Here is a 16,982-nt window from a genome sequence, read left to right on the forward strand (position 1 = left end):
TCTGAGGAGTTTGCTACACACTTTTGCCTAATAATAGATCAGGCCCTGATGACAGAAGCCCAGAATAGTTGCCATAAACTACCGAGCTAGCTAAATCTCCTCTGAACAGGATAGGGGAACTTCCTCTACAAATGTCTTAGAAAGTTCCCAGAAGCGATTGGCAGTTTCTGGGAGCTTTAGTGGATGAGGACTACTTGGATTCTGTGGACCCCATTTGGACTGATTATTCTCCATTCTTGTTTCAAGAGTTTAATCAGAATGAATTTTGGGGGCCGGGGGCAAATATATATTCAGTATTGTGGTGGGGAACATGCTGCAGATAACTAAGAAATGCTGGAAGAAACTCTGGCTCTAAGGAGGATCTCTCTCTTCTTTACACAAAAGAATGAAAGCTGTACAATTTGATGCCAGGCCTTGAGGAAGTTGGAGGTGTGAAATGGAGGCGAAACAGCCAGTGATGTTAAAGATAGGTGTCAAGGGGATTATTCTGCCCTAAGGAAAACATTGTAAACATGCTGATATTTTATAGTGTGTTGTGCAGGAACAGTTAAAAAAAACTGTCAGAACAATAATGGGATTCTACTAGGAGTTAGTCACAGTGAAAGCATAAGCACATTTCTGCTCACTGAGGTCCAGACTTTAGATTCCAATTTGGACAAAGGGGGTGGCCTCCCAGCTTGATTGATAACCAGAGCAATGGGCAAAGTTTAGCTACTAGAGCCACATGTAGCAGATATAGAAAAATGTTTCATAGACTTTACCTACCAATGTAGCTACAAGCAGATGCTTCAGAAGAATGGATAACTTTTTCATATTTTCTTAAATGTAGCCTACCCTGAAGCTGATACATATCTGAATGATGTTGGTGAGTTTTTGCAAGAGACAAAGATTGGGCAGTTTGGCTGACTAATATTGAACTTCTATTTAATATGTCTCACATCAGGGACCCTGATAAACAGTTACTTGCAGTTGATCCATCCAAAGGTGCTTCTGCGTAGAATCTGCACTTTCTGTCCTGTCTGATCTCAGCCCTAGGAAGGAGGTAATGCCAAACCATTTCCAAAAAAAACTTGCCAAGAAAATTGCAGGGACTAGTCCAGGCAGTTGCCAGGAGTCAAAAACTGACTTGAAGGCACCCCAAAAAACCTGATCTAGGCTCCATTCACAATATCCTACAAACAGAATGGCTGTTGTTTTATAATATAGTATCAGAAGAAAGCAGGTAGGTGCCTTCTATCGGTGTAGCAGAATGATAGTCTCCCTATGCCACCATGATTATAAGCAGAAAAGATATCTTGGATTCTAAAACATGGTTAACATAGAAACTTTATATGTTCAGCTTCAAGGTTGGGTGTGATCTAGCCATAGTACACTTTTGTAATGTTTATAATTGTTATTTTATTTTAACTCTGTTGCCACCCAGAGTCACTTGTTGAAATGGGCAGCCATATAAATTGGATGGATGGATGGATGGATGGATGGATGGATGGATGGATGGATGGATGGATGGATGGATAAGATGATGATGATGATGATGATGATGATGATGATGATGATGATGATGATGATGATGATCTAAATTTACCACATTATTATAAGGGGGGGGGAAGCCCAGGTAAATTATGCCACTTCCACGGTCCAAAAGAGCACACAAGCAGTAACTAAATTTTACAGGCAACAGGGTGCAAATTACATCCCAGCAGCAATCAAACTGTTTATGGCTAAAACAGTTGCCCAACTATTATATGGGATACAGCTTGGCCCATATACAGACTTAAGGGCTTATGAAGCAATTCAATTAATTTTTTTTAGGACTCTGGTACCCCAAAATGCACCCCTAATGCAGTCTTGAGGCTTGAAGCTAATGTGCCAAGCATTAAGGCCCAGGCCTGGACCAGGACCCTAATCTCAGGTCTCAGAATCACATTTGACTCTACTGGCCTGATGCCTCTGCTGTTGTCAGACAGCTACCAATCTCATTGGCACCATACTTGTGCAGAAGAATTTTGCAGCCTTGGCCTCTCTCCTGAATATTTAGGCCAATTAACCCTGGAAAAGGCCAAATCAATAACAAAAGAAAGAATTAGGGACACGGATCACCAAAATGATATCACCTGTACTCCTGAATTCTACCGCCAATTGTTACATAGCCGCAAGCCCTCTACTGCGGGGTATCTATACAATCTAACCCTAAGCAAATATAGATGGGCCTTTTCCAGAGCCCGCTTTGATGCCCTCCCTTCAGCACTGCTGGTAGGAAGTTTTCATGGGACTCTTTATTTACAGAGACTTTGCCTTTATGGATCCAAGGAGATAGAATCTCTTGCGCATGTCCTTTTATGGTGTCCTTTTTATGATGTCCCAAAACATACTCTAATCTCTCCATTCATCTCTAAATTCGAGGGCCGTACTGATAAACGTTATGTTTATTACTTTTTAAGGGATGCTGACTTGACACTCACATACCAGGTGGCCAAATATCTTTATCATGTTATACAACTGCACAAAACTTTTAATTAGTTATGTTGCTTTTTTTTCCCTCCTCCCCTGATAATAAATTGTTGGGTTGTTTATTTTTACAAAAGCTGGTCAAAAACCATAATAAATATATTTGATTTTTTTTATGAGAAAAATAATTTGTTCTCAGACAATGTATGTGGTTTATTTTGATTCTGTTTACTATGTGGCTGTCAGTGTAACTGCAGACTGCCTAATAATAGAATAATTGTTTTCAGTAACACCACAAAATTGTCAAGTCACGTTTTAATGTCAGGAACGTCTGACCCAAGAGAAGATACTTCTGTTGAACTGAGCCCTAGCTGTATCTTGCTTGACTGCCTTCAGATACCTCAGGTATCAGACAGTTTGATCTGGAGATGCCAGAAATTGAACTGTGAGCTTCTTCATACAAAACATGTGTTCTGTCACTGAGCTGTGGCCGCAAGTCCACAGCTTACACTGGCTGTTCTCATGTTCCCATAATGTGAATAAAAGCAAAATAATCCAGTATGGGCAATTGCTAACATTTATTTTATCCTATGACACCCCTTGTTTTTGTTGTTGTTGTTATTATTTAGATTTATTATAGCCGCCCCACTCCAAAAGACTATTGTTGCCTATGCGTGCTGCCTCTTCTTCCAAAAGATTATTTTACAAACTGTAGAAATATTGTAAGAACCAGGAATAATGTTGTCCATCATGTTCATATCAGAGCTGACTGTTTGATGTGGAGGATTCCTGAGTTAAAGTATATGGACTGCAGACTTCAGTGCATTTTGGTGGATAGTGGAAAGACCTTAACACATACACATTTCAGTGTGGTGAATAACAGCCCAACTTGCAGACAATCTTTGCAAATTACAGATGTTGTGAAGCTGCACTTACATTTCATGAGGAAAAACAACATTGGTTGATTTGTGCATTTCCAAATTGATTGATATTGAAAATGCAGTGGGCAGACCGGCTGAGTAGCTTGCTATAATGGAATGTAATTTTTGTTTCTCTCCATGATTTACTGATTTTAGAAAGCTTTCCAAACTAAAAGCAGCATCAAAATGCATCTGTGTTAACATTTCCACTCAATTAATGCCTCCTAGCATTTTGTGGCTAGGCCTGCAATTAATATTTCCTTCCCTAGATCTACAGAACAATACTCTGAAAAGATGGGATCATACAGTCTAGAACTATCTTATGTTTTATGATGATCCAGCCTTTTTTTTTTTAAGAAAAAGTATTAACTTCAATTCTAAAAATTAATTAATACAAAATGTTTATGCAGTATACCTATTTTAGTGAAATGTTACTCTATAAGAAAACACCATTGTTATTGGTTATAGAATATAGGCCATGTGTGGCAACTTTATCAAGCCTTGGAACCTTTGTTAACCAAAATGCAGAACCTTCAAAGATTATAAGAAGACTGGTGATAATTTCAGTCTGTTTGGCAGGAATGTGGTGGCTTAGGGATTTTTAAAATAATAAATAAAGCCTTAATCCGCTTGTTTGCATCCTTACTTTAACTTTTAACATTGCAGAACAATAAAAGTAAAACCCAAACAAACAAAAGTCCAACCATGTTGTTCTGCTGAAAATTGGTAATTTGGGGGTCTAGGGTTTGCAAAAATGGAATTGAATATTTTCAAAATGCTGCACCCAAACAGCTCCTCTTCCTTTACCCATTCATACTATCTCCATCATCTTCCCAGATAATATGTGCTTACTCTCTGTTACCCCTATAAGATAAGCATTTTTCAAAGTCATTAGAATTCTAATATTCACTAGAAATACTAGTGAAAGTGAAATGAGGAGGAGTTCTGATTGCTTTATTCCATATACTTTCTTACTTTAAGCTCAGGAAATGTTCAGCCAATAAATAGCAGCTATTTCCACAAACTGTACTTCCAGTTATCTGTAAATGATGGCTTGGGCGATAACCAATTTTAACTCAAACTATTCAAAAATTGTAAATCTTAAAGTGCTTCAGGCAATTGTATGGGAACGACAGAACCACTATACCAACTCTGCTGTAGAAATAGACCTTACATACGATAGCCTGCAATGCAGAGAGAGGGATAAAATAAAGGAGACCAGGCTGTCTTTTTCACATGGCTGTTTCTTTGACTCTTTGAGACACCATAAAGAAGGGTCCTACAGAGTCAGCCTTCTAATTCTGGACTGTTCTAGATCAGTGTTGAAAGTCATTTCTGTTGATTCCCCAGTAACAAGAAATGCAAGCATTCCCACTGAGGAACCAATAGACCAAAAAATGGAACACAGCTATTATTTTAGATTTCTCATTCCTAATTTGAATGCCAAGTACAGCATGATTCCAAAGAAACAACATTCTGTAATTGATCCAAAGTACACAGTCAATTGCCATCAAAACAATTTTAATCTAACCACAGCATAAATATTCATTCTTGATCATTTTTCACCCTGCAGTAATAATTTACATTGTTGCATAGGGAGGAAGCTATTGATTTATCTTCCAGCATTTATTCTGCTTCTTAATTCTTCATTTTAAATATGCCAGTAGATTCAGTGACCTTTGGTAGCGATATATCATTTTTGATATCTATCTATGACACATGGAATTAATCTGAACTACTTGCAACAGACTTCTTTTGATAATTTTTAAGTTTCACCATAGCGTCTCCTTCCTTCCCCCATGGTACAAGTGTTGATGTAGCTTAGGTGCAACAAGACATCATGGAAATCAGCTTCTTTTGGTGAAACAATATAAGGAAGCATGCCCCATCTCGTCTGGAAATTGGCTGAAGGCATATGTGAGAAGAATATGGTAGTGAGCAAAAGAAAAGAAGAAGAAAGCAAAGGAGAAAGAGAGATAAGACTTGTGAGATCAGCAAAGAAAGAGGAAGATAAAACATCAGATTTTAAAACACACACACAAAAATGAAGGAAAAGGAAAATCCATTCCCAATCACTAACAGAGAAGAACAGCAGAGGTTTAATGGGCTGACACTTAGGGTTTTCTGCATTGCACCTTTCAGCTGCTTGTCTCCCATATGTAAGCTGGCTGGAAATTAAGCCAGCTAGGAAATCTTTTTCCAAATTTCAACCTCTTCCTCCACTTTGGCCACAATGATGCTTAGTTCTTCTCTCTGGACTGCAGTTAAGATGCACACAATTGATGAATTTCCCTGCTTCTTTTCTCCTCCCACCTGTGGTGTGGTGGAAAAACTCACCTGAGAACACACTAACAATTGGCAAGGATCCAGCAATCATTTAATCAAAGCTAGCATATTACTGTGAATTAAGAGCACCAGAAATTGGTCAGCTAAGTTCTTCTATAGGGATACAGAGATTGTAGATGAGCATATGTATATATTTAACCATGGACTGATGAGAAATAAGAGAATGTTAGAATTAAAAGAACATAACCTGAGTTTTGGCTGGCATGGCTTTTTATGGTACAATAATGTTAATGTGGATTTTAAAAATCATTATGTGAGAAGTGCCATATTGAGAATATGGAATAAATACAAGCCCAGGCTGTGCCTGAAAATAACTTTTAAGCATACAGAAAAGAAACAACAGGTAAAGAGAAATGGTTAACATATCAAGATTTGTTAATATAGGAACATGGAGAACTTAAGATGAAGTCAAGAGAATAATTGACTGCAGAGGATATAGCTTTCAGTGGTTTTTGTATGCACAATTGATAGAAAGATTTACTATAGATAAAAAGATTACTGGAACATAAGACAGAATTTGAAATTGAATTATGAAATGATGAACATGTGATTGCAAAAATGTATACACTTTTGCTGAGATTTGAAATGGAAGAAGAACAAATTAAAGATTGCATGGTAAGAAGAAATGGCAAACTGAAGACCACCCCTCTAAAAGCGGAGCCAACGACCGCTGCAAAATGAAGAGTCGGCGAGTAGTCCGGCTCTTTGTAATTCCTCTCTGGACAAGGAGAGGACTTGTGATTGCCCACAAGTGCTCCAGACAGTTGCTCCTCACAAGAAGACCACAAGACAGCGGTCTCCAGCAGATTTAGAGCTCTGGGAGATGAGGAATAACCACCTTGCTCAAACCACTGTCAGCACCTTTAAAAGGACACTAAGTTTGCATACTTCCTTTTCTAATCACTTTCAGAAATTGCTTGTTAACTGCGTTTCAGCTATTAGGAACTTTTGGATCAACAAACTTTACAGCACCCGTTGAGTTTCCTTCAATCCTTAGCAAAAGAAGTTTTAAATACAAGTTTACAGACTTAAATACATACATACATACATACATACATACATACATATATATATATATATATATATATATTGGAATATACAGCAAAAGGGTAAATAGAACTTTGATTTTGGAAAGTTACAAATGGACCAAGGGTCCAGATAGATTTGAAATCAGATTTTGGAATTAATTATAAGAATCCTTCCCATAGGAAAATGCTGTTGTTTTGAATTCTTTTTTTTCTTTTTTTTTAATCATGATAGGATGAGATTTTGAAGGCTGGACACTAGAGGGAACCAGAAGGAACTAAGGATTGCAATTAAAGGAGAAGAACACTTAAATTTGACTTACTAATACGGAATGAAGTAAAATATTTTAACTCTAGACATATTGAAGGATATTTTTGAACAATGGACCCAGAAGTTAATTTTAAGAGTGTCTGCCTCTATAGATAGGCTGGTTTAAAAGATGTTATGAAAGAGGAACAAGTTTTACCTGACAAGCCTGAGACTGATCTGAAAGTAGATTTAAAAATGACAGGCTACAAGATTGATGTGGAAAAAGATATACTGGACATACAAAAGAAATCAGTTAATGTCTTAAGAATTAAAAGGGATATATAGATAACAAACCAAGAGAGTGACCTGGATAATTTTCCTATATTGGATTTACAAAGGAGGCTTGTTAAAGCTTTGAAGAATTTTGTGAGAAGGGACAAAGAAAAAAGGGGAAAAAATCAAGTTCTAGGACATTATTTGAAGGGACTAAAGATCAAGATTGTTAAAAGTAAAAGGAAGGAATATAAAGTTGGTTTATTTGATCAAGTTTAAAATAAATATGTTGTTCTTTCTGGTAACCCTTAAGGACTTTTGCTGATCAGGACTGAAACGATGAAGCTTTAAGGATTTGTTTATAGATAAGAAATGGGATATGGGAAGAAGAGATCATTTGTTGTATTTTAAGAGAAGGTGATAAGTTACTAAAATTGTTTATACTTGTGCTGAAGGGGGAAATCATTTCTTTATATATTACTTTTCTTTTTCTTTACTATATTCTTATTTTTTCTTTCTATTTTTCTTTATAATTTTTCTTTACTGCACTTTTTATTTTTATTCTTTCATTTTTTAAGTTTCTATTAGTTTTTATCTAATTGTAATTTTTAACAAAATTACTGTTAAAAAAGATTGCATGATAAAATGGGCCAAGAACTTTGGTTATAACATACATGAATCAGTTAGAAGGAATGTGGGTAAAGGGATTGAAATTTACGTTGTGTTATAATTTAAGAGGGAATTTTTACAAAATGATGTACCGTTGGTATATGACACCAGAGAATTTATCTAAGATGTATAAAGGTACATCTGTTCAGTGCTGGAAATGTGAAAAACATGAAGGAACGTTTTACTATGCATAGTAGACTTGTGAAAAAGCCCCCCCCAAAAAATGGATACAACTATATATGATGATGCAAAGAATGTTAAAGATTAATATTAAGATGAAACCATAGCTTTTTTTATTGGGACTTATGGACAAACAATTAAAAAAAACTTATGGAAGATTGATTTTATATATGGTAACTGCAGCAAAATTATTGTATGTGCAACAATGGAGAAACACTAAAATACCCACAATGGAGGAATGGATTGTAAAGAAGGCAGAATTAGCAGAAATGGCAAAACTGACCTGTTTGGTCAGGGATAAAACAATATGTACTTTCAGAAAAGACTGGAAACTTTTATGGACTTTTTGCTGAAAATGGAAAAAAGTAAAATGGCGATTTCTAGATTTGCTGATTGAAAAAAGGGTTGAATATGGGACAGAGAGGATCTTTGTGATGTAATCTTATAATCTTGTTTGTAGCTGCTGCAAAGAAGATCAGAAGTCGCTTCTTTGATTAACTTTTTTTTTCTTTAACTGTATTGCTTTTTACACTTTTTCTTTTCTTTTTCTTTTTTCTAACTTTTCTTTATAATTTTCATGTTTATCTTTTATCTATGTAAAAATGTTCAATGAAAATGATATAGATATAGATATTATAAAGACCATGGACAAAGAATTGTTTTACAACCGATGAGTACAGACAGGGGTAAACAGGAATCTGAGCATCCCTGTGCCTGGCAAGAGAACACTTTGCCGTGCAGGATATGTAGACTTTGAAAAGAATGGATGCCAGTCAAGCTGAGTGTTACTCTAACAACTTGACCCTATATCCTACTTTGAACAGGGAGAGTTATAAACACACCCATAATCAATAGCCTTATGTTACGGTTTATAGAGACATCCTGCTGGGGATCAAAAGCCATCCATTGATGTAATAAAGGTTACAACCCCAGGATGATATACTGTATGTCATGAGACAGTAGTTGTGGCAAGTATACGTGGTTTAGCAATGAAGGGCATTGCGGCTGGATACATTAAAAAGCCAAGCAAAGGCACAGATATTTAGGAACCACTGATAATCTTGGTATCAGCATGTAGGAGGCATACAGAACAATACATTTCCCCCCTCACAGAAAAGTAAGCGCCAATTGCTTTTCTGTCTATGGACAAGTCTTTTCAGGACTGGTGAAAAAAACAACAGTTCCGCAAGGCAGTTCTTTCTGTCACTGGGGCTGGGATTGGAAAGTTAGCAGAATTCTTATCAATTTTATCCAGTGGCAAAAAAAAAAAAAAGAGTTCTTTTGCCCAATCTGTTAAAAACAATAGGCAGCTTTACAGTCACTTAGGGTAGAAGGGGAAACTTGGCAGAACCCTTGTCAATTTATCCCAATTAAATAAAAAAATAACTAGTGGAATCCCCAGCATTGTATCACTACTGAACTTGTTTTTTAAAAAATGGCCCAGCTTTTCATGGCAGGCAGACTCAGTACAAAAGGGCACCAGGAGCCAAGTTGCATGGAAGCACTTGTGTAAGTTGGAATGAAGCCCATCAGGTGGACTAGCCGATGGCGTGCGCTGATGATGCCCTTCCCAAGTAGTAGGCAACCCATCCATACGCTGGGAGGAGCAGAAAGTGTGGAGCGGCCCTTATACGTGCTCCAGTTCAGGACTCACTTGTTGAGGACAGACTAAATGACACAGTGCAAAGGCAAAGTGTACGTAGAAGTTGCCAGGGATCATTCCTGGTATGTCCATTTAGAAGGACATGAAATAGCTGGTCTAGAAAAGACCTCCATTTGAGCCAAATTACTTGGGTAATCTGCCTTCAGAATACACTGAACTGTACTGGGCTGGAATAGATAGTCTGCCTCAGTTTCACCAGTCTAATATTAATGTAAAGGGTAAAGACGAAGTAGCTTAATTTACTAAAATGACAACAAGAATAAATAGATAGGCTTCTTTTCAAAGGCTGAAGCTTCAAGGTATCCAGTGGCATCTCTCTGGCTGAAGAGTGGACAGTACTGGCAGAATAGATTCCCTGTCTTGCAGCTCTCTCCAGTGGGTTTGGGGATCCACCTGGATTAGATTCGTGGGTCATGGAGGAAAACTGCCAAGGTCCAAACAGACTTTGTAGGAGCCCAGCCTAATTAATTGAGGCAAACACTAACAGGAGGAAAAGATACTATAAGTGACATCATTTAGTTTGTTTTATTTTCTACCCCGCTAAACATATTCATGGACTGATGTCTGGGGAATAAAAATGCCCTTGGAACCTGTTTTTTAGATAAGTTGTTTCCAGTGGTATATTTCCAACAACTTAAAAAAATAATTAGTTTTAGTCTAATTTGACTTTTCCTCTATTGAAATTATTATCCATCTACCTTTAACTTTTAGTATGAGTAAGTTAAAGTTAAATTGTTTCATAAATTGTTAGAGAGAACAGAAATAGATTATTTCAAGTTAAAAGATACATTTTTAACTATGTATATTTTAAATGTATCTTTCAAATCTCACCTATTCAGCATTGCCCAGGGAGTCTGACTCTGCTCTGCTGAGTTAATTCCACCAGATTGTATTAACTGCTTGCTTTTTGTTTTTAAATTTAATGGCCCACTTTTGAAGCTGTAGGGGAGTTTTAATGCTAATGGGAATATATTTGCAATTGCTGCTGCCTAGTTTTGCCACCTAGCTGGTTTTATGACCGGTTTATTTTTTTTAAGCTAGCTTGCATGTTATCCAGTGGGCAGTTTCACATTTTTTTATTCAGATTTATAGCCCATTCTATCCCTTGGGCTCCAGTTGATTAGTAATCATATTAGCCAAAAAAGAAAAAGAAGAAAGTCCTTACCTCCAAGGCACTCCAAACAATTAATAGAAAGACCTAGCAAGGAAAAAAGAGGTCAAACAAAATAAATCAGAAAACATTTAATCATGCTATTTATAAATAGACTATCCTAGAATTGAAGTAGCTGTCCCTTTATACTCACTCTTCTTTGTACCTGTTATTTGCTATTTTTCTCCTGTACATGGCAGTGAATTCTCACTCACAACTTGGGAAAAAGAACGGGAGTAATTCAGCTTCTAATCTAGGCTAGGTAATAGTAATGTAAAAATAATTTTATTCAAATTTAATAAATCAGAATAAGCATGACCTGCATGCTCCCACACATATTTGATTTGCATATGAGTTTATTTATTTATTTATTTATTTATTTATTTATTTATTTGTAGTATTTATATAGCCGCCCATCTCACACAAAGTGACAAAGTTAGCAAACATGCTAGAAAATCATCATTAATCATAACTTCTCTTTATGTCTAAACTGGGCAGCATCTTTCATAGCTTCTAAATAAGTCATAATGTAGAAACTCACTGTCAACCATGGCTTTCTTTCTAGCATTTTTTGGTTGGCATTTACCATTGTTTACTAACTTCTGGCTTGATTTTTCACTTGTGTGAATAGAAGTGTGAATTGGCATCTTGTCAGGTACAGTTGGCTTGTGTATGAAACTAAAAGTATAATCTGCCAAACTTGGGTAGTTTAGGGCCAAGCTAGACATGACATTAAATGAATGCCCTTAACGTTCACATTTTTGCAAATAGTGGTAAGTGGGTTGCGATGAAAACCATTTGGAGCACAGAATACCGAATTAGCACTTTGTTCTTCCTCTGAAACCTCACTGATGCCAATGGGCACTTTCTCCCAATCCTAATACTACCTTTGAGAAGTGATTGTCTTCAAGACCACAGCAGGAAATGAAAAGTAGCAACTTTATAGTTCCCACCTTCTATCTTCTATTATCTATTATCTGCTTCCTTCCTGTGTGCTTTATCTACATGCCCTATTCTCCCAATGGATGATATTTGCATTTTTTTTTAAAAGCTGCATGTTAAAAGCAAAAACACAGTTAATGTCACATCTAGACTAACTCTAAACTGAAGGGTTAACAAAGAGCAACTAACCTTGGTATCTCATTTCAAAATTAAGATCTAGACCAGTGTTTTTCAAACTTGGCAACTTTAGGATATGTGGACTTCAACTCCACACATCTTAAAGTTGCCAAGTTTGAAAAATTCTGGTCTAGATTACCTTTGCAGCCTTTTCCAACTATATCAGTGTTTCTCAACCTTGGCACCTTTAAGACGAGTGGACTTCAACTCCCAGAATTCCCCAGCCAGCCATGCTGGCTGGGGAATTCTGGGAGTTGAAGTCCACTCGTCTTAAAGGTGCCAAGGTTGAGAAACACTGAACTATATGATGCTATGAATGGCTACTTTTTAGGGATGCTGTCACAATGGGCTTTATATCCCTAACCAATATAGCATGAAATTCCATCTGAGATCCCTTCCTTCTAACATTATGATTTTTCCATTCTAGGACAATTATCTATTGAGCTGTGGAGCTCCACGTCCATTGTAATCCACCCAAAAGAAAGGAGAAATAAAATTGCACAAACAAAGCAGTATGCTAGGATGGGAGCTGAAGGCACAGTGTTGCAATGGTTCCAGTTCTATATGGATAGCTAGTTTTGGGAAGCAGTGTGGGTGGAGTTTTGCTGTGGCCCTTAGCATTTGCACTATACTGATTCACAATTATTTGTTTTCTTCTGTGTGCTGATTAACATCTATGTGAAACTAATAAGTGATATTATTCAGTGCTTTGGAGTTCATTGTTATCAGTACTGTATACTGATGAAACCCAATTCGTTCTTTCATCACATTTAGTGGGGCTGTGCAAGTGCTCCTTCTATATATCTGAGATTCATGCTGGATATATTGCTATAGTTGGGGGGTAGTTCAATGTTTTAGGCAGAATTTCTGTTTTTTTTCTGAGGGATCAGGCTCACAATTTCTGGGTATGTTCAGATCCCACTGCATCTCTCATCAACTATGTCAGAAATCTCAGTTGTGATACCTACACCAGTGATAGTTATCCATTTTACTAATACTCAGAGTGGCTTTCTGTTAGCCCTTCAAGATAGTCCAGCCAAGCAGCAGAACTATGAGTACTAATTCTATATTGTAAGGTTACATTGACAGAATCTTGCAAGACTGAAAGTATTTCTCTCCTTTTATCCTCTGGAAAACTAGGGAGGGTCCCTTCTGAAATGTTTCCCATGCCATTTCTCCTTCTGTGGACTGAGATGTCTTTTACATGATGGTTGTCCAGTCTGCGGCTCTTCCTCCTGTCTCCCAAGGTCATCCCCACATTACACTTCCCCACCACCACCTCCCTCTTGAAACGTGTCTGAAAATTCAGAAAATCCAATTACTCTAAAATAGTGCAGCTAGATTGCTGTCGGGATTTATTGTAGTGAACACAGTTTTCTACTTATGAATACAATTCCATTGGTCACTTGTTTATTTCCAAAAGCAAGTCAAGGTGCTGATGCTTACCTTTACAGACTTATAATATTTATGATCTGAATATCTGAAATAGCATTTTCTATTAGGGTTGTCCAAGTCTTTCAGAAAGGTGGTTTGTGAAGTGCCTTTCAAAATCCACTGCTCAGAGCATCAAAGCAGCTGGATCATTTTGAAGTCCTCTTCTTATCTTCTGAACATACAGAGAACCACGAAATGGCATCCAACATACACATGAGTTCAGAAAAACTAAGAAAGAACCTTGAAGAGATGCAGCTGCCTCAACACGATAAACAGTGGGTTCAGAGGGGCATTTTGTGAAGCACTCCTAAATGGCTTCTACAGGCTAACTTTTTATGCATCAGTATAGTGGCATCATTTGACATTGATGCATAGTGATCAGAAATCCATCCTAGTCATGACATTCCATTTTGATAGGGTTTTCTGCTGGAAGACCCCATCTATACAAGTTTTTACAATTTAGGTTGTTTTAATTCTGTTGTTACTGGGTTTTGTTTTTGTTTTTCTGCTGCTTTCATATATCTCATTTATCCTTTCAAAGTTTGCTAGTAGAATTGGATTGGCTTACAAAGAAAGTAAAACAATCTGATAGTACTGAAACATATATTTCTAAACATTTCTCTGTTCAATTAAGCAGACTTTTAAGCCGGGGAGTTTGTCGCAGCCTTCTCCAATTTGCTGTCTACTTGATATGTTGGAATTACAGTACAACTCCTATAATCCTGGTCTGCATGACCAAATCTGATTGGGCATTCTAGGAGTTATAGTTCCAGTGTTCCCCAAGTCTGCCTTATTGAGGAAAGTAAGCCTAATCTGAACCTCAACAGCTAAATATGACTTTATAAAACCTTTACTTGTTTCATGAACCATAACCTGAGGGAACATGGCCATTCTTCTAGCATTTGACTGAGGGCATGGGAGTTAAGTTTGGATGGATATGCCTGTGTAACTAATACCCCTTTGGAAGTGTAGACACTTTGTCTATTGAATAATTCCCTAGGAATATTTTTTTTCTATTCTTCAACCAGCTCTAATGAAAATGTGTTCTGGCTAATGGGCCTGTATTCCTTTTCACATTGAAATTCAAGTCATCATCTCACTTTGTCCTCTTTCTTTGGCTGTACAGGACTGAAATATATTCAACTCTACCCTTGTTAAAGGATAGCATAGATTGGGTTTGGGTTCTGTTGAAAGCAGTATAGATAATCCAGAGTGTCCCATAACTGCATGCAGCTCCATTAGTTCATGAATCAAAGGAAATGTGAATATCTTTCAGTCTAAGTATCTGGTAAATTTGCTGCTTGGGTTGCCCCATTCCCTCTTCTCTCCTCTTGCCAATTTACCTCTGAAGCTAATTACTAAAACCAGCCTTGCTACTCCTCTGGGATGAAAACTGCTGTTGTCACTCTGTCTCGGCTCCATTGGCTTTATACACTTGGAACACACTCAAGTCCTTGTGGAATGGGGCAGTGTGAAAATGCAGAATATAGAACAGATGCCTACACACAGTGAGCCATATCACATTTGTTCCTTGGCTCCCATTATTCCTACCACTCCACAACCAGTTTTGTTCCATTGCATCATTTCAAAAGTTTAAAAACACAAAGCACTGGATTTAGAATTAGTGATATGTAGATCGGCCTAAATCAAATCTAAATATATTCAAGAATTTGCCTGTGCTGACAGGTTGCAATTGCATATGTAACTATCACAGTTTATACATTCTCCAATATACACATTGGTGAATACTTTTCTTAACATATTTCTTTTTCCTTTTCCAAAGATATTTGGGACACCCTATGAATTATACCATATTGCAGAAGATTCTGTTTGGGCAGTTCACATTATTTTGCTTGGGAAAAAAACAATGGAGTTCTTTATATTCCTACTTATATTTATGATTAGAGAGAGAGGCATTTTCTTCATCCATGTCATTTTCATAGGCCCTCATTCTTTCAATTTGTTCTCACCTTTTTCTTTATTAGTCTGCCGTTATTTTGAAAAATCCTCTGGAAAGTTATATATTTAAAATTTATTAAATGTAAATTAATTTTAAATTCCAGTGTATTTCCCTAAGAAAATCCCCATTTTTAAAAAAATTAATGAGTAGAGAACTCACCACAATACTTGGGGCAAGAAACAACATTTGAAAGGTAACATTCTATTCTGTAGGGTAATCTGGGATGTTTAGATTACTGCATTTTTCATCAGTCTTTGTAAAGATTGAGTTTTAAAACATCGCTGCTTATGTTAATATATGTTCATTCATCACTTTTGTTGTTGCTTTTTTTTTCTCCTTAGGGCTTTATGGATATTGACCTGGGAAAATTCAAGGAAAGTGGAGCAAATGTGACTGGATTCCAGTTGGTGAATTACACAGACACCATCCCAGCTAGGATCATGCAACAGTGGAAGAACAATGATGCCAGGGAACAACCTCGGGTAGACTGGAAGAGGCCAAAGGCAAGTGGTACTGAAAACCATTTGTTTGAGGAGGTGTTAATGCCACTTTCTTGTTATGTGCTGTCAGACTGGAATCAGAAAATCAAGCCTGTAGGGTATGGGGCTTTTCTTCCATAGCAACTCACAGTGAAATTGGTTTCAGTGAAGTTGATGTTTCCTTTTGGTAATCTAGGGAAGACTTTTGTGGCGTGCTCTTTAAAGAATCTTCACTTTGAAGCGCATAAACACACATACACACACATATGAATCAGTGTGGTGTGGTAGTAAAGTGCTGGACTAGGAGGAGGTTTAAGTTCTCCCTTAGGAGCAGAAGCCAGCTGGGTGACTTTGAGCCAGTCCCTGTTTCTTAGAATTAAATTGGGAAATCAAAAAAATCTACCTCCCAGCTGGTACTGGATCAACATGGCAGATTATGGTCTCTAATCTTCAGTGAAGATGCTTTCATCCTGCAGTGGATTGACTTGAGCAGATAATAATGCACACATACATATGCATACACACTATCATTATTATTATTATTTAGAATAGATATTTCAGTCAGTCAAAATTATGTATGCAAATGAAAAACAATTTAGCAACAAACTTTCAAGCAGTGCAACAAAATACAGAAGGGTATTACAGTGAGTTCCTCATTAATAATGACTTAATGCTGTACGAACACCAGCTTCTCTGTAAGCTCGCCCAGTTTAGTTTCTCCAGATGTGTTTAACTTACATAATATCCAGGCAGAATGCCCAAATAACATATTCTTGGGGAATTCTGAGAGCCAGAGTGCAACACATGTATGAGAAATTAAGGAAAGTTATCTGAAACTGTTCCTCTAATATTCAGTGTTGATGCTCAGATAGAATATATCCTAGTTCTGACTTGGGTTTGGAAGAATTACTGTGTGTAAGTAGGATTTCAACCTTAAAGTAACTTACATGTGTTAATTAGCATTGGGATAGCTAAAGGAAATTTCATGCCTTGTTCTTCTGTTTGGGGGAGTCTGTAACAATTTATTTAACAAGTTGCATGCTGAATAATTGCTTTGCACTGAATT

General features: G+C 37.0%; 1 protein-coding gene across 2 annotated transcripts in view; it reads left to right on the forward strand.

Annotated features, from left to right (window-relative positions):
* The window catches only part of GRIA1 (glutamate ionotropic receptor AMPA type subunit 1), a 225,055-nt gene that overhangs the window by 144,157 nt on the left and 63,916 nt on the right, over positions 1–16,982 (forward strand). For both annotated transcript variants that reach the window (XM_007426228.4, XM_007426231.4), the window contains exon 6: positions 15,779–15,940. In XM_007426228.4, the coding sequence (XP_007426290.1) occupies positions 15,779–15,940 (162 nt within the window). The remainder of the gene's footprint in view (positions 1–15,778; positions 15,941–16,982) is intronic.

Source organism: Python bivittatus, unplaced genomic scaffold (genome assembly GCF_059951505.1).
Source record: "Python bivittatus isolate LINGU-HERP-01145 unplaced genomic scaffold, Pbiv_v1 ctg000080_np1212, whole genome shotgun sequence".
NCBI classification, from domain to species: Eukaryota; Metazoa; Chordata; class Lepidosauria; order Squamata; family Pythonidae; genus Python; species Python bivittatus.